The sequence below is a fragment of the Myripristis murdjan genome, chromosome 4 (genome assembly GCF_902150065.1).
Source record: "Myripristis murdjan chromosome 4, fMyrMur1.1, whole genome shotgun sequence".
NCBI lineage: Eukaryota > Metazoa > Chordata > Actinopteri > Holocentriformes > Holocentridae > Myripristis > Myripristis murdjan.
Genome location: NC_043983.1, coordinates 29,612,808 through 29,637,075, shown reverse-complemented (window position 1 = coordinate 29,637,075; position 24,268 = coordinate 29,612,808). Strand labels below are relative to the sequence as shown.

General features: G+C 42.6%; 1 protein-coding gene across 1 annotated transcript in view; it reads right to left on the bottom strand.

Annotated features, from left to right (window-relative positions):
- Nucleotides 1-24,268, bottom strand: part of LOC115357733 (carboxyl-terminal PDZ ligand of neuronal nitric oxide synthase protein-like) — a 239,933-nt gene that overhangs the window by 86,293 nt on the left and 129,372 nt on the right. The window contains exons 5-6 of the mRNA XM_030049379.1: nucleotides 23,813-23,921; nucleotides 3,254-3,389 (exon numbers count right to left, since the gene is read on the bottom strand). Coding sequence (XP_029905239.1) covers nucleotides 3,254-3,389; nucleotides 23,813-23,921 — 245 coding nt within the window. The remainder of the gene's footprint in view (nucleotides 1-3,253; nucleotides 3,390-23,812; nucleotides 23,922-24,268) is intronic.

Genomic DNA, 24,268 nt, shown 5'->3' with positions numbered 1-24,268 from the left:
ATGATAATATTGCTGTTACACAGTCTTGCACTATTTTCCACCGAGTGGGCTTTACTGGAGCCTGCTGTGCCAGTATCCTTTCAGTGCAGCAGTTTGCTTGTTAATATAGTTTTATTGCCCCTTTAATGTGCTATTGGCATTGTTCAGAAACGGTACACAGGCGCTCCCTTTGAGTATAAATGTCACCGGGCTCTCCAGCTTCTCCTCATCCTCTCTTCTCTCTAATCCTCCTCCACTATTTGCTCTTCTTCCTCTCCTCCTCATCCGCACACCCGTCTTCTTCTTCTTCTTTTCAAATCCACTGCACCTCCCCCTCCTCCTTCTTCTTCTTCTCCTTCTTCTTCTTCATCCTCTCCTCCTCTGTCCTCTTCTCTTTCCATTGCCGTGATAATTAGTTCGCCAGATAAGCTCATTCGCTGTGCGTGACGGCTCTTGTGTTGCTTAACATGCCGTGACAACAAGTGTGTGTGTGTGTGTGTGTGTGTGAGTGAGTGAGTGAGGGGGGGGCTATCGCTGTGTGTGTGCTTATATGGTGCGTGGGTGATCTCTGGGCTCATCAGCATGTGAAAGCGAGCTGGTCTCTGGAGGAGGGGGGGGGGGGGGTTTGTGGAGATAATGCAGCCCCAGACCAAAGCTCTCGACGTGGTGTGGAGGAGCAGCCGACGCCGGCCGCCGTAATGACTGGAACGCAGAGCCATCCACTGACTCTGTACACCACTGAATCTCTCTCTTTCCCTTTTACACACACACACACACACACACAGGCCCACGTGTCTCTGAGCCGTAGTGAACCCCATCCCATCCAGACACGAGGCAGTGGATAAAAGCGGCTCAGCCCACCAGTGTTGCAGCGCAGAGCCTTCTTTCTTTTGGTGGACTCATCCATGACACTCGCTCCATCACCGGCCCCAGCATGGGCATGATGCACAGTGTGTGTGTGCGTGTGTGTGTGTGTGTGTCTCCCTCTGCGGGGTGCGTACACAGTGGAGGCTGTTTGTGCTGCCTGAGGATGTTTGAACATGTGAGGGCTGTGTGGGTGTTTCAGGGCTAGACGGTGTGTGTTTGTGTTCAGCAGGGGGACTTTGTAACTTTGCTGCTCAAAGGATATTTTCTGTTTCCCTTTTTTCTTTTTCTTGTAGGTAGATACTATTAAATGTAAATTTCCAGGACTCTCCATATCTGGGCTGAATGACTTCTATGACTTTAAGTCCACAGCGACGTCTCCCACTATCGGTGCATGCCCCCCCGGGTGGAAATCATAATTATTGTTTTTGTTTGTTTTATTTTTATATGTGATGCTTGATGTGTAAGACCTTGTTGCTTGAATATTGTGGACCTTTTTGGCCTGTTTACCCAGCAGTGTCTGAGATATTGAGCTCTGTTGGCCTGGTGGTGGCGCTGTGATGGGCCAATCAGGTTTATATTTACAATGCTGGGCCACAGTGTCTAAATTTATCATGCCCCCAAGTTTCATCCAAGGCGAGCCAGCAGAGGCTCAGAAACTGTGTGGGACAAATGGACAGAGCCAAGGTCAAATTCAACGTCCCGTCATAATCACCATCATATATTAGACACAACCAGTTATGTTCATAAGTCTACTAGTTAGGCAAATACTGCATTCATTTGCAGTTATTTCCATGCCAACATACACTACTGACAAAAAGTTAGGGATATTTGGCTTTTGGGTGAAATTTATGGAAAATGTAAAATGTTCACGCTACAGTGATATTATATCATGAAAGTAGGGCATTTAAGTAGAAGCATGCACTGGTGATTTCCTCATCTCAAACAATTTCTTGAAACAAAAGCCAACAACAGTGGTGGATATACCACAACAAAAAATGTCAATGTCTCAATAACTTGTCATGTGCCCTTGAGCATCAATTGCAGCTTGACAACAACGTCTCATGCTGTTCACAAGTCGACTTATTGTCTGCTGAGGCATGGTATCCCACTCTTCTTGAAGGGCGGCCCTCAGGACATTGAGGTTCTGGGGTACAGAGCTCCGAGCCTCTACACGGCCACTCAGCTGATCCCATAGGTTTTCTATGGGATTCAGGTCTGAGAAAGTGCAGGCCACTCCATCTGAGGTACCCCAGTCTCCAGCAGCCGTTCCCTAATGATACGACCTCGATGAGCTGGAGCATCAAACACCTGATGTGAATTTTGCCGTTAAACTCCTTGTTAGAGAACAGCGACTTGTGCAAAAAGTACTGAAACACTGAACAGTTGGACATGTGCATTCAAAAGTTTACAGAAGGTCACATTAAGTTCACCTGTAAAGGTTATAATGCATTTTAGGTTCATCCTGAAATTTCACCCAAAAGCCGAATATCCCTAACTTTTTGTGAGTAGTGTACTTGTCTTCACATAACGCATGGAAGGCAGTATCATGAACACCGTATCTGTGAGGGTCAAGGAGCTGCAATACGTTCAAGAAAATCTGTTTTTTCCCCTCATTAATAAGTAAAAATAATCCAGCGAGGGACTTGAAATATCTCATCAGCTCATCTAAGTATCTGTGCTGTAAGTAGTAAAAGTTGTATCAAGTATTTTTCCAGAATTGTAGAGTTGTTGACACAGATAGATGCCATCTTGACCCCAAAACGAACTGCATGATTTAACACGGACAGCAGAGGGAGAGGAAAATGCTCTTTCTTCCTGGTTTATTAATGTCATTTTTCTAAAGGACTGAAAACACTGGACTGAACCATCGCAAGCAGTGAATGTGAGAAACAAGTTGTGCAATACAGTCTACTGTATTCCTGCAAAAAGTAGTCCCTTCTGATATTCCCTGATGTCCCAAGAGAGTATATTTTGCAAATCCCAATTTTTTTCAATTCTTTCTGATTCATGCACTTTTAAAGGAGCTGCGATGTAGAGACGCACTTCCCTCCCGATCGATAACTCCGCTTACCAAATGCTGCGTTTTTAAGTCATGTGTTGGAAAAAAAAAACAAAAAAACACAAAAACACAAAAATCCCACGTCCTTTGGAGGAGCAGACTCACGAAATCGGTCCCACATCTAACGCTCATCTTGCATTGTGTCATCCTCCACGGCTGCAGCCTTCTTTTATAAGACGCAATAAAAGAGAACTGAGCGAGCGGCAAACATCGATCAGCACGTCTGCTGATGATGGGGACGTGGATGAGAATGTGACTTCTGTGATGGCAGTGGGCATAGAGGTGCCTTTGCCTCTCAGTGTGTGTGTGTGTGTGTGTGTGTGTGTGTGTGTGTGTGTGTGTGTGTACCTGTGACAGAGGAGTCGTTCTTTTCGTTGTGGCAGTCCTCCTGTCCGTCTGCGTTCTGCTGTGTGTGCTGCAGGCTCAGTTTATGACAAACCTCGAAGGCCTGGCCGACCGTCCGCACGATACGCATGGCCTGGCTCTGCAGGGAGGGAGGAGACCAGAGTTAAGAGTGGTAGTCCTGAGGAAAATTTATTTATTTTTAATCTTTGGTGCTGCACGCTCATCCTTGTGTCTCTGCACTGCATTTCCCAAAGATCACCTGTCAATCACACACCATGCGTGGGACTGTGTTGTCTCTCTCCTATCACTGTTCAAGCTAGTTACCCAGTTTATCCTCTTCTGTTGATTCCACACTGTAAATGTAAAACACATCACCTCCTGTGTAGCAGAGGCGTTTTTCCCAATTAAGAGCTGTAGGACACAAAGGGCTCTCTTTTAACCTCTTAAGACCCAAGCTCTTGTTTGATATGCATATGATTCTATTTTGGCTTATTGGACCCTGATGAGTATAAAAACTATGCATCGTCTTTTTACATGGTGTAGTTTTAGAGAAAAATGATGTCCAAATATGTGGACACTGGTTCTCAATTTCCTTAAAACACAATAAAGTCGCCGTTGTGTAATAGAGTGCAAAAGTCTTTATTTCCACCCTGAACATTGCAGTTTTTGTCCTGACTGCTTTGTCTTGCATTAATAACCCATACAAACACATTTTTGAACATGTTTTGAATATCACAGTGCAAAAAACAAAATGAAGTAACAACATTTTTGCCCCCTTTGGACAGTCACATATGCAAAATATAAAACAAGTGTGGTAGGTAGTGTAAGGGTCCACATACGCGGCCAGACGGCCCCAGGTACGCAGAATTAACTACTACAGTAATATAACCCAAAATGTGATGTCCACATACGTGTATGCCAGGTCCTAAGAGGTTAACTATCTAAGTGCAAAGTCTGAGGAGCATAGTGAAAGCACATCCAGGATGTGTCCAAGTCCACTTTTGCTATTTTTTTTTTTTTTTTTTTTTTAAAAAGGGGTCATTGTGCCAGCTGCATGGTTTAAAAGGGCTGTACTTACTCTCTTAATTGATAATGAGTCTGTTTTGGGTGCAGTAAACCAATCAGAGTGCCATCTCCCGTTCCCTTTAAAAGCCACGTGCGCTGCACCTTGGCAGATTGCTGTGATCACGGCGGATTTGCCAGGTATGAAGGAGGGCTTCTCTGCAGAGGAAACAGATCTGCTCGTGCACGACGTGAGCTCGCACGAGTAGATCATCTACAGCAACAGCGGGTCTCCATTAAGGCCCCCTGAGGTGAAACAGGCGTCCCTACGTGCGTACCAAGCAGGGTGCAGGTACGCTGTGCACCCGCCGACGCAGGCCCACGTTACCATCAGTGAAAACGGCACCGCTGACCTCAGACCTGGTTTGTGACGGTCATTCGCACAATCACTTTTAAACTGGGCCAAGACAGCAACGCCCCAACCACACCTCATTTTAAGACCAAATGACATCTGTGCCAGTTGGAAAGTAACAAAAACACCTGTATTGTGCTTGGTGCTGCTTTGTGCCGGGTGTAAGATAACCCAGAGCGCTTGAAACAACAACATAAGAAGTTTAATGAACCAACCATTATTCTTAATGACTGACGAGAGCAGCAAAACCCACAATTTTTTTTTTTTTTTTTTTTTTGTAGATTACTATTTTAATTTCAGTCGAGCAAATCTGGGTCCACAGCGTGCAGGTGTGTGTGCTCCTATCCCCTCTCTCGCCACCTGCACTGCCCTGGAGAAGCAGGTCGGGTGAAAACAAAGTGGTGATTTGGTCCGCTATCAGCCCTCTCTCGTCCACTTTGTGAGAGTCGAGAGGTAGAGGAGGAGGAGGAGGAGGAGGAGGAGGAGGAGAGGTAGAAAAGATTTCATTTCAGACCGCTGAAGCCTGGCCTCCAAACATTATTCATCCTTGGTTGAGCGAGCAGAACAGATGCGGGACATTACTCAAGCACGGCCCCGACGCCAGCGCAGTATTAAGCCTCAGCCGAGGTGCAAAATTCTGTTTTGCCCCGGATTCCGACTCCAAAACAGTATCTGTGTCCTGGACATTGCAATTACTGAGGCTCAAAGGCCCAGAAGCTCAGCACCAAACATGACGTGGCCCAGAACCAGCTTACATTTTATTCATTTCGGTGTCATGATTAAAAATGTGCCTGGGTTTGGGTTTGGGGAACCGAGATACCACTGGGTCCCGGACACAGAGCGCTACTGGCTTTGGCCTCCACCCAGACAGGTTTCAGGCTTCGGGCTGAGAAAACTACCGACACACACTCTTCTGCTTCCTGTGCAGTGCCGAGGTCTGGCTGAGGCCTTGGGGCATGTTCACACTCACTCCCATTATTTATTTGTTTACTCATTTATTTTTGTAAGAAGAATCGCTGCCTCAACCGCATTTTGTGCTGATGATGTTGTTTCCATAGTGACTAGCCGCAGTAGCTGCCGTTATCAGCAAACAGTGGCTGGATCTGACACAGCAGCCGACGTACAGCGTGCTGCCTCTTCAGAAACAGCTACGATCAACAACCGGGCTGCTGTCGTCCCCCGCCTGCACCCACCTCGGAAAACCTCAACGAGAACATCACTGAATATTTCACAAGGTGTCACCTCATTTGACACCAAAACTTGCAAAACTGCCTTTGTTCATCATTTTTTTTTGCGACAAATTGAAGCAACGGCAGATGATAAGATATCATTTGGTCAGTGTGACAGTTTGTTAGGCGTAACTCTCAACTTTGGGAGGGAATATTGGTTCTGACTTGTCCACAGATGGGATTTTTTTTTTTTTAATTTAACTGCCAATCAAATGCATTTCAGGTGATTTCTGCTTGATCTTACAAATGATGAAAACCTCAACCACATTTTGACTCATTCAGGGAAAGTCTGCTTACGTTTGAGCACGAGGGAAGGCAAGAAAAGACTGCAGCAAGAAACCCACTTCAGTGTAAATGCTGAACATTTGCTAGAAAGCTAGTTGGTTGCTACCAGGCTACAAGTTCACATGGCTTCACTGCAAAAACGCAAAATCTTACCAACAATATTTGTCTTATTTCAAGTAAAAATGTCTTATTTCTAGTCAAAATATCTCATTACACTTAAAATAAGACATGATCACCTCAGAAGTAAATTGTTTTTAGACAATTTTCACTTGTTTCAAGTGAAAATTCATTTGAAACAAGTGAAAATTTGCTTGTTTCATTGGCAAAATTTGCCAGTGGAAAAAGTGAAAATTCACTTGAAATAAGTGAAAATTAGCTAGAAACAAGAAACAAATTTTGCCAATGAAACAAGCTAACTTTCACTTGAAACAAGAGACAGTTGTCTAAAAACAAGTTACTTCTGAGGGGATCATGTCTTATTTTAAGTGTAATGAGATATTTTGACTAGGAATAAGACATTTTTGACTTGAAATAAGACAAATAATCTTGGTAAGATTTTGAGTTTTTGCAGTGTTGGCTTTCAAAGCTGTCCGATTACTGTAATGTTCATGCGACACAACCTGCTGTTTTGAATTGGGAATCTTTAAGTTCGTTGTCACCTGACTGAGCTCACACGTTACGAGATCTTTCACCAGGAGGAATCCCTGAGCAGTCCGCCTGGTCTCCAAACCGCATGTTGTCATGAAAACACACACGAGAAAGTGAGTGGGTGAGAGAGTGGATTGGGATACGTGGGCAGCAAATTATCTGTTCTGCAGAGAGAGCTGGAGATAAATAAATATTTTTGCGATGAAAACATAGGAAGCTGCCTGCTCATATTGAGGTTCAGCAAAGACGACAAAGTTACAGCTGCTGAAATGCTTCTGTGTCGGCCGGTGTCATATGGAAATTATATTACTGTGCCCTCTCATACAAAGAGAGATAGAGGGTATTGTGTGCAGTTGTGTGTGTGTGCATGTGTGTGTGTGTGTGTGCATGTGTGAGAGAGAGAGAAAAAAGTGAGACTAGGCTCAGGGAGCTGCTGAGGTTGGTAGCAGAGGGGTTCCGTGTCCTGCGCTCTCATTGGCTGATCGGCTGCGGCTCGTCACCGACAGATCCAGACATTCAGCCCGCCGGATATCTGGGCTGCGTCGGCGATGCATCTGCGAGCCTCTCGGCTGGCGTCTTTGAACTGTTCACACACGGCGCGTGAACGCCCGTCGGCGAGCCGATGTGCCTCTGATCTGGGGCTTCTGTCGACGAGCTCCAGAAGCCGCCAGCGAGCGAAAAATCACGGCTAAAAATCGGGTAGTGTGACCCAGGCAGCAAAGCCAGCACACTCCTGGCTGATCTGGGTCTCACTGGGGAAAATACATTCTTCAAGTACGTTCTATAGCTCTTCACGAGTTTCCTGCCAAAAGGCCATGGACATGAAATCATGCATATTTAAGCAGCCGCATATGAAAGTTCATATTAAAGGCTGTATGACTGAATATAGCCACAGGTCTTAGATTTGTCTTCTGCTGCATTGTCTCCCTTTTTCTCTCTTGCACCTTTTCTCCATCTCTTTTAAAATTTCTTCACCTCATGGTCATCTCTCTTCACAATTATTGTTTTAAGGAAAATCAGAAAAAATGATCAACTTTATTTTAATGCCTTTTTGCAGCTATTTAACCTACCGTTGGGAACCTTGAACAGGTTGCCCGAGGGCAGCGGCTCACATTCTGATATGAGATTGGTCACAGATGATTTTCTGAGTCAGCCCGACCACTGACTCTTCATAAATGATTCAAATTAATTCTTGAGAGGCGATTTACTGTGAAGCCAAAAGAATCTATCTCAACCGCGACTGGCAGATACTTCACTTGTGTCGGTGAGGTTTCAAGACTCAACCCCAGGTTTAAACACTGAGTCGGATGCTTTCTTGCATGTACCAACGAGTGTGTCAATGTAAGGATGAATGAGTGCGTGCATGTGTATGATCTGTTTGCACCGATCCATACTTTCTGTGAGACGAAATCTCTTTCTGTCTCCATTCATCTCTAAACCCTTCCTTCAGATTTCCCCATGCCACGCTGCCACGAAAAAAAAAAACAAACAAACAAAAAAAAACTCTCCTTCGCCACCTCCTCCACCTCTCAATTATCTTCCCTCCTTCTCTCGGTGGATCCTCCGTTCAGGTTTTTCCACCCCACGCCGGTCCTCTGCCTGCCTGTAAACGCGTGTGTTTTCTTTTGATGCCGTTTCCAGAGGCGGCTGTACGGGGGGTGGGGGGGATGAGAGCAGCTGCCTGGGTTATTGTAAACAGTGAATACACCAACGCCTTGGGCTCTCATGACTCACACACACTGACTGATTAGAAAACACACCATCGCGCTTTGCTGTGCACAGTTTATCTCGCTCTCTCGCTTGCCCTCCTTGTCCTGTATGCCTAAACTGGCTCGCTCTCTCTCCCAATTCAGTTCACCTCAATCCCTTTCACTGGCACGACTGGCGATCAGAGACAACGGCAGCGCACAAAATGACAAATTTCAGCTTTCAGCGTGCACATTCAAACCACATTGAGGGTATTTATTCGGTTTGAAAACATGTTAGCTGGTGTGGAGGTCCAATACACCCCCGGTTCGGTTTTCTATTGCAGCTTTTGACTCACGATTTTGGTTTATATAGATATATATTTTTCATTCAGTGATTTGGGACACAACATGAGTACAGTGGTCCCACGTTTATCGCGGGGGTTACGTTCTAAAAATAACCCGCAATAGGCGAAATCCGCGAAGTAGGCAGCTTTATTTTTTACAATCATTATAGATGTTTTAAGGCTGTAAAACCCCTCACTACACACTTTATACACTTTTTTCAGACAGGCATTAACATTTTCTCACTTTTCTCTCTTGTTTAAACTCTCAAAGTTCAAACCTTTGTAGAAAAATAAGTCCAGTATTATAGAATGAACGCATTCTGTACTGTACAGGAGACACGGCACGGAGGAGATTGATTGACAATGGTCTACAGTCCCTTAGCCAATCAGGACGCCGAACACAATGCGCGGGCTCTCCCTTAGCCAATCAGGACGCAGAACACAATGCACTGTTAAAAAAAAAAAAAAAAAAAAAAAAAAAAGCATGCAAAATTGCACTAAAAAAAACCCCGCGAAACTGCAAGGCCGCGAAAGGTCAACCGCGTTATAGCGAGGGACAACTGTACAAACAAATGTTATTTTAAAGTCTACTTAAACTACTTAAAGGCAAATATCACTGAAATATTTCAGTGTGTTTATTAATTCATCAACTAAGTGTGTGTTTAGACGGCTCTCACACAGCAGATGTGCTTCATGTTCCCAGGATCCTACCTCCTGTCAATGTGAAAGGTTCATACACCATTTCCAAACAGCATTTCAGATATTATGTATTTTTTTCCATACCGGATTATTCCTGTTTTGTATACATGTATATGTTTAATGTTATGTATGTGGCTAATGATATTCACCGCTGCACAGAGGTTACTGAAATTGGACAGGCTAATCTTTTTTACTGCATTTCAATTTCTTAAAATGGATTTGGAACAGTGTGTTATCAGCGTCGTATGTTATTGCTATTTGTTGCTGTTGTTATTTATTAGTATATTGTATTGCTTTGGTATATTTTTATTGAATTGTATTGTTCTTACATATATTTTTGTGTTATCTTGTGCTTTATGTAATCAGGGAGTCCTCGAAAAAGACAGCCTGCTCTCAAGTGTGAGTCCTAATTTAATAAAGGTTTTATGATGATGATGATGATGGTTTGTGCCAAACACTAATGCCAAATTTTGCTTTTTTTTACAAACGAAAATGAAAGTGTGTTTGAACAAGCGAAGCAGCTTGACCACTGATACCACTTCAGGTTAACTATCAGGTCAGGCTTTTCTTTAGGGGAACATTTTGAACAAACATGAGATGATGGAAAAAAAAAATAATACACTGACGGATGAACTTCACTGGAGCTAGCTGGGGTATGCAACATGTTTTCAGACCAGATAATGAGTTGAATGTGCATGCTGTATATTCAAGTTTGTTTAGGTGGATCGACTCTTTTCCAACCACAACCTGACCTTTGTTTTAGTAAGTAAGACCAGACAGGCAAGCACAAATCTAGCTCATCTGATCAACTATTAACTTTTTCTTCAAATGTTGCTGAACAGATCGAGCAGATCAACAAGCCCTTTCAGGTGTGTCTCTTTTTCTAGCTTGCTTTTATATTTAGCCTTTTTTGTTTTTTGCACACAGGCAAGTCTCCGGCTGCACCTTCATGATGGAGCCGGACACGACAGCTCGGAGATTTGTGACACACCTGCAGAGCCGCCATATCTTTAACTATATAAAACTGGACATCTCTCGCCGTCTCTATCTGCCCCTCTCTCTCTCTCTCTGTCTCGGTCATCACTCTTCCTCTCTGTCAGCTCAAATGACTAAATGAACCATTTCTCTTTTTTTTACCTCCATCTCTGCCTACCTCTCTCTCTCTCTTCTCTATGTTTCAATCTGCCATCAAGCCGGACGCCTGCAACAGAGCGTTCCCTCTCAGTGGCAGCATGATCAAGCCTTATCAAAGGCTGGACACGTTATTCATCCCAGATTATCCACAGAGGTTTGACGGCGGTTTCGCAGGCAAAATCCTGGTGTTGGCAGAGAGGGGGGCCAGCCGGGAATATAATGCAATCTAGGAAAACGTGGGGTAAACAACAAGAGGGGGACAGCGGGAGAGTTCAGTTCTGATTAAACCCCCCTCCTTCTGCTGACAAGCTTGTTCGCTGGTTTCTCTTTTTCCATCCCTTTGCACACTGACATCCACGTCCATCACCTGGTGAAGACGGGGGTATTTGTAGCTTAGGAGAGAGATTACGGTTAAGCCTTACTTGCATTTACTCTTCTCCTGTTCATTAATTGTTATTTCAGCGGATCGTCCGCGTAGCCGAGTGAAAATTACACAACTGTTGATTTTCCTTCGGGGATTTGTGCCGGTGGCTTCCTGATCGCCGGCTAACTACACTAATCGTTAGGCCATCCCCGGTCCTGATGTTCATCAAATGCTTTGATTGCCTCAAGGAAATTAACAGGACAGCGGGGAGGAATGAGAATTGGACTGAGTACGAGTGTGTGAGCGAGCCGAGGCCCATTTTATCAGTCCAAAATAAGCCCTAATCAATGGATGTGCGTGTGTGTGCATGGGAGAAATAAGTGGGGTGTAATGAACTCACGATGCCTCACTGACTCTTCTGAACCATTAGCTTGCTTTCCAGGCCACGAACAAAGTCACACACACATACACACACACTCTCTCTCTCTCTCTCTCCCGCTTGTGTTTGGGATACATTCACAGTGTTCAGTCAATAGCCGACATAGATGGCAGAAAAGTGAAGGCGACAGTCAATCGGCTGTTCCATTGTCATAATGACCGGCTAAGCTTCTGTAATTGCCATTTCTTTGTTCTGGCACCAGCATTTTGCCTGCCAATTAACAGGCATTATGGCTCCGTGGTTTCCCAGACAGTCATTAGCGCAGACAGGGCTCAAGGTGCAACTGTGACTTCACCGAGGGGGAGAGAGAAAGAGAGAGAGATTCTGGATGGATCAATAGAGGGTAAGAGGCCTGGACTGAGATGAAGAGAGAGAAAGAGTGCAGCTCCTTCCTCTGGAAATGAAATTCAGCGGGTTAGTGCAAACAAAAGGACACATATAGCGAGTGTGGCATATTGGCTTCAACCCCCGGAGTGTGTGCAAGGCTTGCTGGCTGAACACCAGTGGGTCCAAAATGCAGCATGAAGAGCTGCGTTGACTTTGTGGGAAGGTGTCTCCGTTTTCCTCTGCCAGCTGACTGCTTGTGTTTACATCTTCGCACCGTACCGTGGTCCAATTTTTGGGGCTGGTTCACGTCTCTTTGTATCGGAGATTTTATTTTATTTTTGTTCCAGCCAGATTGCTGAGGTCGTTCCTTATGTTCCTTATGAGGCCGCCTCCTGTTTTTATGCCCCTAAAACTGTGGAAAACTGCTCCTGGATATCAGAATGGCAAGCTCACTCACTGAAGACCAGCCTTTTCAATCTGGCATTTACCTTGGAGTAACGCCGTAGACTTAGTTTTTCAGTTCAATCATTGGCTTTTGTACGTATTTATAACCTTGCGTTCTTTCAGTCTTGCAGTGTGAAGCACGTTGGGCTGCATGTTTGTACGAAAGGTGCGGTACAAATAAAGTTGAGTTGAGTACTGCCGCTTAACAGAGCAAGAGCTAGTGAGAAAGCTTAAGACAGGGGGATCATTAAACTTAAAATAGGGTTATTATGTAAAGAAGTGTTGAAGGGCAATAACCCCAATGTTCTTCGGCGGGCTGTGTCCAGAGTGATATGAGCGCGGTGCATGTCCTTATCACCAGTGAGTCTGGAAATAGCCTTATGTCATTTTACATCAGCGCCCTTCAATGTCAGTGTTAAAACCTCCCTCTCTCCCAGGCTTGAAGTCGCACAGCTATTTCGGGAGTTTCAGCCGGGGAAATATATATTTGAACACTTAACTTTCAGATATGAATCCACCGCATATCAAGAACTCAAATTATGAAGCGGCACTTTAAGCGGCGCGAGAATTTATACCGCCGGTCTCTTGGTTTCCAAAGTGAACATATCACAGCGAAGGCAATAAGATAAATCTCCCGCTGTTCATGTTGTTTGTGACAATACATTCAATGATTAGTTTACCCAGAGTAATAACTGCTCACTAGTCTGGTGCACTCCGTATGACAATGGTAGAAAATTTTGTAATCAGCCTCGGTTCCAGAGAGAGAATTTGTGTCTGAAGCTGAAAAAGTTGGAGGAATGATGGCCAAACGCTGAGCTGCATTTCCTCTGGATGCCGACTTACCTGCAGTGAGTTACACAGCTCAAACAAAACTTATAGTATGGGAGAGTTTAGTATTATTATTTACATTCTGGATTTGGGTATGCATGTGCTATATCTGTATTCTGGAGAAAAAGGCAGTAAATGTCCATCTTTAACTTGTTTTTAGAGCATTAAAAGCAAAACACTACACAGAATTAAGCAGTTACATTAAAAAGAGCAATGAAATTGAAATTTATTATACCCAAATAAGATGACAGATTTTATCTGTCGTAATGAAATTACTTAATAGATTCCTTTCCTCTTATTTCTGTCAGCAGAAAGCTATTTTTTTCTATTATTTTAAGGTTATTTTATTTTGCTTTTTATTTTCATTCATTTATTTATTTGTTTATTTACTAATGTATTTATTTATTTCAAACATTCCTATACTCTTTGTAAAAAGTGCAACCAAGGAAAAGGGAACTGAGGCACTCCGTCTTCAGGTAAACAATAATTATTTTTTAGTGAATTATTTTGGAGCAAGGCAACTGGCAGACCTACGCGTATCAACCAAACAGTCTTCTTCAGGGTCATATTTGTTAATTTTTTCAAAATTTCTTTTATTTACTCATCTTTTCTGGTTTTTATTTTGCTTTCTTGGGCCCACATGATGGCCTTGCCACAGGTGATATAACAGTGAAATCAGTGCAATCAGTGAAGTACACAGGTGATGCGAAAATGTACTTAATTATCCAATGGGACGCCTTGAAATGTCTTTCATAGTCATGTATCAATAACCAAATAAATGTAAAATAAAAAAGAGAAGAAAAACGATATATGTGTGTTTGAATGTCAGCCCTGCCTCAACAGACCGAAGCTGTCAGGTCCACTGGAGAGTCGGCTTTCCTCCTGAGGAGCTGGACCTGCCGTCTGCGTGTGAACATTATGCACAGACAGCCTGGTGGGTTGAGCATCACCTGTCTGCTCTACCTACGCCATGTCATCTCCTGCTCCACCACGGCTGCACAGTGGAGGAGTGCGAGGCGCATTGCAAATTATTTTTGATATTTTCTGCTGGACAGGAGGCGTCTCCGGTGCTCACAGCCAGTTCTCTCTCACTTATTGCTCTAAAGGCTTCAGTTATTTTCATGGTGCCCTGTGAAATTCATCTGAATGTTTCCCAAATAGTGTTTTCCATTTTGATCTTTCTCAAGCTTGTGTTTTATCATTTAAACGCATTTTGTCATCAAAAAGTGTCCAATCATGTGATGGATGAATAAATACTCAACAATTCAATAAGAAAATATTCTAAATTTAATGAATGTCAATGAATTTGTAGCTGCACTGCTGAGTTTGTTGAAGTAATGAGCTCTTCCTCTGTGTGTGTGTTTGTGTGGAAGAGGGGCTGAGCCACGCCCTCGGTGAAACACAGACACACAGCAGTCTGCAGTCACATTAAGTTCATAGTTTAATAGTTCCTCAACAGACAACAGACTGTTTTCTTGCATCCAGTTACGCTCCAGTTAGAGTGTGACCTTTGCAAGTCAGATAAAAGTGAATGATCTTGAGCGATCAGCTGGTTGTGCAATGGAATTAAGATGTTAGCGTTTAGTTGACCCTGTTATTCCGGGTCAGCTGCCATTCATTGAGCTCCCTGCTACACTCTGACTCTCTGATCACACTGCAAAAACTCAAAATCTTACCAAGATTGTTTGTCTTATTTCAAGTCAAAAATGTCTTATTACTAGTCAAAATATCTCATTTCACCTAAAATAAGACATGATCACCTCAAAAGTAACTTGTTTTTAGACAACTGTCTCTTGTTTCAAGTGAAAATTTGCTTGAAACAAAATTGTCTAAAAACAATTTACCTCTGAGGTGATCATGTCTTATTTTAAGTGTAATGAGATATTTTGACTACAAATAAGACATTTTTGACTTGAAATAAGACAAATAATCTTGGTAAGATTTTGCGTTTTTGCAGTGCAGTGTCCCTGCATCGACATCACCAGTAGTGAGCATGTTATTCTGTCTTTTAAATTAGTGGAATACTACTTTAATGAAAAAAAAGCCTATCTAGCAGCTCTCCTCCTTACCTGTCACCGAGAACACCGGCGTCTAAAACTCTCAAAATGCAAAATGGAAATTTTCCCTCTCTCTCTCTCTCTGTGGTGGTGAATTTTTCAAACTGAAGACAGTAACAATATGTGACTGTGGCTTATAGTCTGCCACGAATGAGGCTGCAGATGGACTGAAGAGGAAAAGGGAAACTTTCTGCATTGTTCAGCATCACTGAGAAAGAAAACGTCTTTTTTAATTCACGAGTATCTGAAGTGCAGCAGGAAAATGGATTACTTTAGGACTGACCCCTGCAAGTCTTCATCATTCATCAGTCGAATCATCGGACATTGGTAAAGGCGGAGTCGAGAAGTCTCTTTTTTTTTCTTTCTTTTTTTTTTTTAAGATAGTTAGTGGGCATTGCAACATGACAACAAAACAAGACACACTCCCTTAAAACTGCACTGGGAACTGAATGTGCTGGGAATGGAAAAATATTACGTTTTTGTATCCTTTTAGAACGGGTAGATGCACCGTTAATTGGATTAATTAACTGGAGAATGGCAGAGAACACACTGCGGAGGCACAAAATCAAGACTTTTTTTTCCCTCTTGTGTCTGTGTGTATGTGTGTGTGCGTGTGTGTGTGTCACTCAGACTCTGGAAACTGTGAGTGAGGTAGAGCCCTAAATCCCTTACCGTGACTTGTAGTTGAATTTTACCCACATGAAGTGTTTTTTTTTTCTTTTTTCCTCCCAAATGTTATCTAGCGTCTGTCTATCCCTGATGAATTTTGATCTTCAGTGTTAAAACTCATTTGCTGTTCATTTTGGTTGGGGATGAGCGATGCTTTTGGATGTTTTTCTCAAATCTGAGCTTAATGCGCAGTCGATGAACCGAGTCCTCACATGAGCCAGTACTATGCGTCGACGAGGGGAAGCAAACACTAAAACATATATAACCTTCCTAAAGTAGGCCGTTATTTTGTTTTCACTTCAGAGTCAAGTGAAGAAAAATGTTTTAATCAAACAAAGGCACATTTTCATCTCATTTCATCTCATAAATATGTCCAGCTTTGACTCTAATAACTCAAAAAACACTCGCTTTTAAGTAACATTATTGCTGAAAGGGGGGAAAAAAATGTCTTGAGAATTTTGCCCGAACCCTCAGAGGGCTTGAGTCATGATCTCGGTAATGTTGGGTCCTGATTATGACCCTCCAGTCTGGGAGCTGCAGACAGCAAAGACAGCACATGGCTGGAGGGCATCCACCCACAGAGAGAGAGAGAGAGCGAGACTACCACTTGACGCAATAATCACAGCTCTCCCTCTCATTAACTAGCTGCAGACGACAGATGAATCTTTATTACTCTCGTTATCAGGGCTGAAGATCCCGTGTCACTGATACTGCATGAAAATATTGCCTCTAAATACCAAAATAAATAAATAAATAAATAAATAAAAAAGTCCACAAAAACACCCGCTCCATTGACGCCCATTCATTTCCTACCTAATCTGATGGGTATGAAATATGTTTCCTTGAGGTTGCAGAGCTGTCCTCAGCCCAGGAGGGACCCTGTTCCTCCTCACTACAATTCAAACAATTAAATAAGCCAATAACAAAGGGCAAAGAGCTCCACTTGGCAGCGGCGATACCCACGTGATGCAGCCTATTACCAGGTTTAAAAGGCCATTTCCAGGTTTTTTTTTTTTTTTTTTTTTTTTTTTTAACGCCGGCATCTTGATCTTAATGTGCGTCTCCGTTCACGCTTGGCCTGTTAATGTGTTGCCGCCTCATTGGTGAAGATATAGGATAAAGATTACAGGCGGGATGTAATGATGTCCTAGCTCTGAGGCAAACACAACACGAGCATACTAATGCACACTGCGGCCCCGTGGATGGGACGGCATCGCTACACACAGCGGCGATGGAAACATCCCACATCCCCCCTTGATTAGTCGTACACCCGGGCTGCAGAGTTATTTCAGAGATTGATTTGGCGATTGTGGAGTAAAATCTGCGCAAAACGGTCTGAGAGAGGAAATATTTGGTTTTCATCCACTTTTATTTGTTTGGGCCATATTGTCTAATTGGATATTTTTTTTCCTAATTTGCAGCAGAGGAAAATGACCCAAACTCCACAGGGGAGGAAGAATACACAGTGCTGACATTAGCAATAATGCTGCCAATTTGTATCGCCTAACCTACCAGGACCACATGGTGCAGCAGAGACAGAGCTTTATTTTAATTTTATTTCACTTTCCTGTCTGCGGAGGCACATGTGGCGTAAACCGAGCAAGGACAGAAAAGCAAGCTTGTCGATGACAGCAGAAGACCGACCACGGGAGAAAATGATGAATTATAGCATTTAACGTATAAATATGATCAGATTTGAACAGAAGGTTAAAGCTACACTAGACAACTCCTGAAAAAAAAAAAAAGTTTGTTCTTGCAATTGCACTGTGAAGTCTATTTTGTCTTAAAATAAAAGTTGAAAAAAGTTTTTATTACACATGCTGATGAGGTTCTGCAGTTTTCATGTTAACATTGTGGAAAAAGAGAGAGAGAGAGAGAGAGAGAAATACAAATACAAATAGCCTCTGACACCTCCCACACTCTGCACAGCCATTACAGTCTCTTACCCTCAGGTCAGAGATACAGGTCACTCACATTCAGAACCAAGAGAGCTATGTCCAGTTTTGTGCCTACATCCATCAGACTGATGAATGGCTGATCTATTGACCTATTTATTTATTTATTTATTTGTACGTTTTATACAATTTTTATAACCCTTTTTAACTAGTCCCTACTCTTTCACTGATGTGTATTTTTAACTCACTCACCTGCCTGTGGGACGCATTGTGTTATACTGTCGTTTCGTATTGTGCTGTGTTGTCTAGTATGTGTCTGTGATGTCAAGTTTACGCACTGATGCTCTGCACAACTGAAGTTCCTAACGGAATAATAAAGTTCTTTGAATTGAATTGAATTGAATTGAAAATTGTGTCTGCTAAATTTTTCCATCCCTCAGACACCGGTTGGCTCACTGAGAGGTTCGTCTCGGACCTTGATGTGGAATCAGTTTGACTGATCGGTGATTTGATTTCAGAGCTTTTCTCTTCCCTTCCTGCAATGACTCCTTCTGATTCGAGTTTGTGAAGCGCAACTCGAGTCGGTGATTTGATTCCTGAAAGAATGTTTTATATTCTGTATTGCCGAAATGTGGAAAAAAGAGACAACAGAACTATCAGATCATCACATCAGAGCATTTCATATCAACTCAGGCTGAAGTCAGAGCCATTATTATTATCATTATTATTATTTACTATTATTTTTTAAAGCAGCTTGATGCAGTTGAAGTGGCAGGATTTATAATCGCAGCATCGATGCAGTGAATGGAACTAAATATCTTCTTAGCTTCTGGTGGAGTGGAAGTGGTGAGGACACACACACAAACACACACACAAACACACACACACAAACACAGTGACGTCTCAGCCCAGGGTGTACAATGACTTAAAAAAAAAAAAAAAAACCCTCTTTGTCTTTCACTCTCACTTCAAGCCTATTCAATGGCAGCCAGGTCATTCATTCAGGTCTTTTAAACTGTCCATCGCAGGAAGACATGAAGGACAGAAGGAAAAGAGAGAAAGAAAGAAAGAAAGAAAGGAAGAGAGAGAGAGAGAGAGAGCGAGAGACAATGAACCTGAATGAGACAGTGAGCCAGTCTTGGTGTTTGAATAGATAGGGCATTAAAGCCTTTTTTTTTTTTTTTTTTTTTTTTTTTTTTTTTTGACGCCAGTGTGATTTAAAGCGAAGCCATTCTCTCACTGCTGGTAGTTAAGGGGGGAAATAAAGTCTGCTTAATCTTACACTTCATCTTACACTTCAGCTTCCACACATCAAAACACACACTCGCGCGGGGACACACACACACATACACCGCTTTGGGTGACGTCTTTATTTCATGTGTGAAATATGTGCACGGATATATACCATACATTTTTCATTGGGCTGTGCCAAGGATTTTACATTCTCTTTCGTGTCTTGTTTGTTTTGCTCCTCTCTCTCTCCTCTCTCTCTTTCTTCTTTCTTTCCTTTCTTTTCCTCACTGCTTTTGTCTGCACTTTGCTCTGTGTGTGTGTGTGTGTGTGACTTCCAAGGTTTTTCTTGTCTTTTTTCTCTGTGTGGTGTAGAAGAGAGGAAATGTTTCAAGACAATACTGTTCTTTACATTCCTCCCTTCAGAAAAAAAAAAAAAAATTGCTGCCATTCATTCTTCTACACATTAAAAAAAATAACTTCTACAGAGATATATTTTACTATGGAGTCATGCAGGCGATGTTGGAATTTTATTTTTAATGCAAGGCCATGAGATACTAAAGAGTGGGTATGATATATTTGAAATATGGGCATAATTAAGGTAAAATGTGGTGGTGAAAAATGTTAAGTGTGGCCTTGTGTCGCTTAAAAAGCGTGCCGGTTTTAGTCGAGCGCACATTCTCAGTGCAACAAGTGAAAATACATATTTTACTGCCGAGGACCTTGGGGCTAATGAATTATGAATGCGACGACTTTGAGGCGAATCAAGTGTCTTCCTCAGAGTATTTCCACACCTGACCCCAATCACTGGTGGCATTTCACAATTTACAGCATCAGAAAATTATTAATCACAGGCTAAAAAGAGAACGGCGGCGATGTGAATTACCGTCAGTCTTGCCGAACCGTTTGCATTCCGTTAAGCCGTGACACATTTTGCGTAAATTATGGCCATGATCTCCTTAAATCGTGCCCATGCTTTACTCAATCATGACTGTACATATAAAAAAGAAGCAATAAAGTGTGTCAGCTCTGCAGGAATCCATTACATTAAACGCGGAGCTCTCAGTTGCTTTCAAAAACTCTCTTTGGCCATCATTTCACGAGGTGAATGTTTACAATATCAGCGCTGCATTACATTAGGCTCTGCTTAATGTCAATCACCTGACAGCTGCAGGAAGAAAACAGTCTCTGCCGGGAAATAATCCCTCATATCTTGTTAGCTGGGCCAGCGGTTCATTTAAAGCCAAGTTTGACACCAGAAAATTTGGGTATTTTTGACAAAACTTGTAAATGTTCAATATTATAATGGAATACGCCGCAAATGATTCGGGTAAATGCAAAGTAGACACAAAACAGGCAGCATTAAATGGGCTGTAACATCAGTAATGCGTGTATTTCTCCATCACCGCTATGCTGTAAATGGCAATGTAAGAGTGCAAACACACACACACACACACACACACACACACACAGAGTCACATAAAGTGCTTTCCAGCCTAATGACCTCAGGGCCAAAGTTGCCCCAGAGAATCCTAGCATACTTTGCTTTCCATTCGGTCTTCCCGCTGTGTGTGTGTGTGTGTGTATGTGTGTGTGTGTGTCTGTCTGCATGAGATAATGAGGCATTGTGCGATTCAACCAGCCCATGCCTGGACTTAACCGTCAGCCCTGTGAATTGGCAGGTAGACTGAAAAACTGGGAGCAGATTTTCGAAGTAATTCTGTCACACATCTGGGCTCCGTGGCGACTCTGCCTCTGCTGAGCTGTCCGGCAAGCCAACCGCTCACTATGGGAATCAGGCAAGTTCCCTAAAACCCCGACCGTGACAGGCCCACGGTGTCTGGAGATTTATTCTGCTGTTAGACGGCCATGTGTCTCCTCATCACTGGGTGTCAGGATGTGAGTCAGACAATGACAAGATTTACGGGGAAACCGGAGGGATTGCTTTAACCGCAGCAGACTTAACAGATTGTGAAAAGACCGGACAGACACACTTGAGGAGAGGCTTTTTCCCCCCACTCTTGTCATTGTAGAGGAAAAGAACTGACAGTGTGTTTGATCTTGAAAATCTAACAAAATTACAAACCACGGAAAGAGAATAAAGGATTTTTCTTTTCATATTTGCTACATTTTTCCGGCTGTTTTTGTTGATTGATTGATTTTATTAGACCATTTGTATTTACAAAGTAAATAAAAATTGTCAGGGATAGCACAATAAAGCCTCTTGGCTTATCTCCATTGTGGTCCCTCAGGGTAGGTGAAGGGGGACAATTTGGCAGCAACTCATGCATTCATACACACAGTTTTCATATATACATATCCCCATACATCTACATACACACTTCATTCACACAGCTCTTTCATCAAAACTACACTCAACAATCATAAATATAATCATGGCGCTAGAAAGTGATAAATTACTATCCTTGTCCTCTGAACCAAGACTTTAGTGACTTTTTAAAATTACAAAAGCTGCTATTCATTTTTTATGTCCCAGGCAAGCTATTCCACAGGGTTGTTGCACAATAAAGAAATTACTCTTTTCCCAGGTTGGTCTTTACCCTCGGGGGTAGGTCTGTTGCACTGCCCCTTGTGTAATATGCATGAGTTTCACTCACTTTGCAAAAACATTTTTTTAAATATTTGGGAACATCTCCATAAACTGTCCTGTGAACCATACAAAAGCTGCATCTGAGTCACTCGCTGCTCCACTTTCAGCCAGCCTACTCTTTTAACATGTGAAACCTCCAGGTGAGTTCTCAGAGGGAGTTTCAGGATAAGCCTGACTAATTTGTTTTGGGTTGTCTGGAGTCTATTTGAGCTGGTAGATCAGCTAACAATGCAAGAGAACGCCAGGATTTGCCATTTTTAAGATGCAAAATTAATGTTTGAAACAAAAGTGACGGCCCAAAGTGGATCGGAAGCCAAGAGACTAAAAACTTTGCACACCAGCCGTGTGACCGCCCTAAAATACTGCAGCATCCACTCAGTTTAATCTTGAAAATCAGTCTGGATGGCCAAATGGTGGCTTTATTGGGATCAGTAGTGTGTGCAAGTGTGGCGTGACCCCAGCGTTTAATAAGCAAAAATCAAATGTCAACGTCATAGGATGAAGTCCTCTAGGAGTGTCATATCTCAGACGGAGATATCCTGGGATGCTGCTGTCTAATCTAGAGCTTGGCATTTGTGTCTAAACCCAAGTGGACCCAAGTGGACCCAACGGGCTAAAGGTCAGGCCAAATCTCCCCCTTGACAACTCAGAAAAAGAGATAAGACGTCTCCCTTGGGCCCGATTGGGGTTCAGACAGAAAGTTTTCGGGGGGGTTCAAGTCGGGACAAACTCAAATTGTCAGACAGGAGATAAGTTTTACACCACGGGGGTTTGGGTGCTTTTACTTTTTCAGTTTCAGTTTCTCTGGCCTTGTGTGTAAAGGGCACTTCAGTCTCAGCAAGTATTCGCATGAGCCGACCACGTCTGTACCGTCGCGGTGACCGGACCCTCTAGCACAGTGGTTCATGTTCATATGCCACGGAGACCCGAGAGACACTACAGCAGCTCATTTCCCTGCTTAGTACACTGCTAACCAGAAAAGAAGAGCTAAATCAAGTCACATTTTTGTGTACAGCGCTCACCCACAGTGACTCCAAAAAAAAAAAAAAAAAGGGGGGCTTTATTTGCACATTTTGAAAGACTAAATGAACCAGACCCACCGATTGTAGAAGCTCAGTGAGAACCAGGGGAGAAAAAAAAAAAGCTCATACAAAATCATCTAGCAGATTATTTGGCTGGAATTAAAAGCCGCAGACCCTGCCAGCTCACCTCAGAGAATTTCATTAGCACCGGTTTTGATAAAAGAGTTTTGCAACTGCATGACCTAAATTCTGTTCCTGAGGCCTCGACACAAGAGACGATTTTCTGTTTGAAATCCTGTCAGAAATCACTATGACATTCCCATATCCATCCACGGCTGTGACAGAAATAGTCGAGCGAAAAGGAGACATACCTTTTTAATAAGTGTGCAAATAACATATGTCATTTGCATGTGATATGTTGCACCGAGGTGTGAATGTGTGCATGAATGTGTCTGTCTGTCTGTCTGCTCTGCTCTGCGATGGACTGGCGACCTGTCCAAGGTGTTTCCCCACCTTCCACCCAATGAGGACAAGCTCCAGCATCCTGCAACCCTAGTTAGAATTAGCGGCTTCAAAAATGAATGAATGTAATATAATATATGTGGTAAAAGATTAAAATTATGCTACAAGAAAGTAGAATTTTAAAAACTTAAAAACATAAAAACTATGTAAAGGTTTTTCTTTTTTTCTCATAATCTTTATATTGACCTACTTGATTTATTTTGTCATTTGTTGGGTTTAATTTTGTAAAGATATATATTTCCTTCTTCTGGAGTTGAGAGGTGTATTATGTATAGCCTACAACTGTTTCTTGTACAATATCTGGACGTCCTGCTGCTGTAACACAAGAACTTCCCAAGTTGGGATCAATAAAGTACATATATCCATCCATCCATGCATCCATTGATCCATCCTTCCATCTACTAAATTTGCATGGCAAACTCAGCCGTTTCAAACTGATTACCGCCAATGAGAAGGTACTAAAATAGTGAACAATGAATGCATCGGGCCTCAGAAACTGGTATTTTAAAAGTTTCCGAGCATGTAGTGCCTCTAGCATTAGAGCAGGGCAAAGTAATGTTAGAAGATGACAGGTTTCTCCACAGAAGACCTTCAGTTAGCAATGCCCTTCCCTTCAGAGTACCACCTTCCATGAATTTCAATGGTAAAAATAAAGTAAAGCTAAGAAAAAAAAAAAAAAACATCTTTGAAAACAGGGCTGCTCTCCTCCTCACCTTCTTCTTGGACTTGAAGACGTTGCAGCGGAAGACGTTGCTCTGTCCGTCTCTGGCGATGTAGCTGAAGATCTTCAGGTCTTGGGAGTCATGAGACACGTAGAATATCCTGGAGGCAAAAGTAAGAAAACATCAGAAACGAAAAAATACAGGATATTGCAGTTTTTGGATCTATACCCTCGAGCGGCGCTTCATCAGTGTAGCTGGGTTACAAGGTATAATTTCTATTCGCTTCGCTGTCAAGGCCAAGAAACCACATTTTCATGAATATGAGTCCCAAGGTGTAAAAAAAAAGGCCAAAAACCTCCTGTAACAGATAAAGTGAAAAGAGCGAGTCATTATCTAGAATATTCTGCAGGGGAAAGAGTAGGGAAAACATAAAATTTCATAAAGTTATATTTAAAAAAAAAAAAAAAAAGGCAGCTGATATCTCACTTGATGCTCATGCATTTCTAA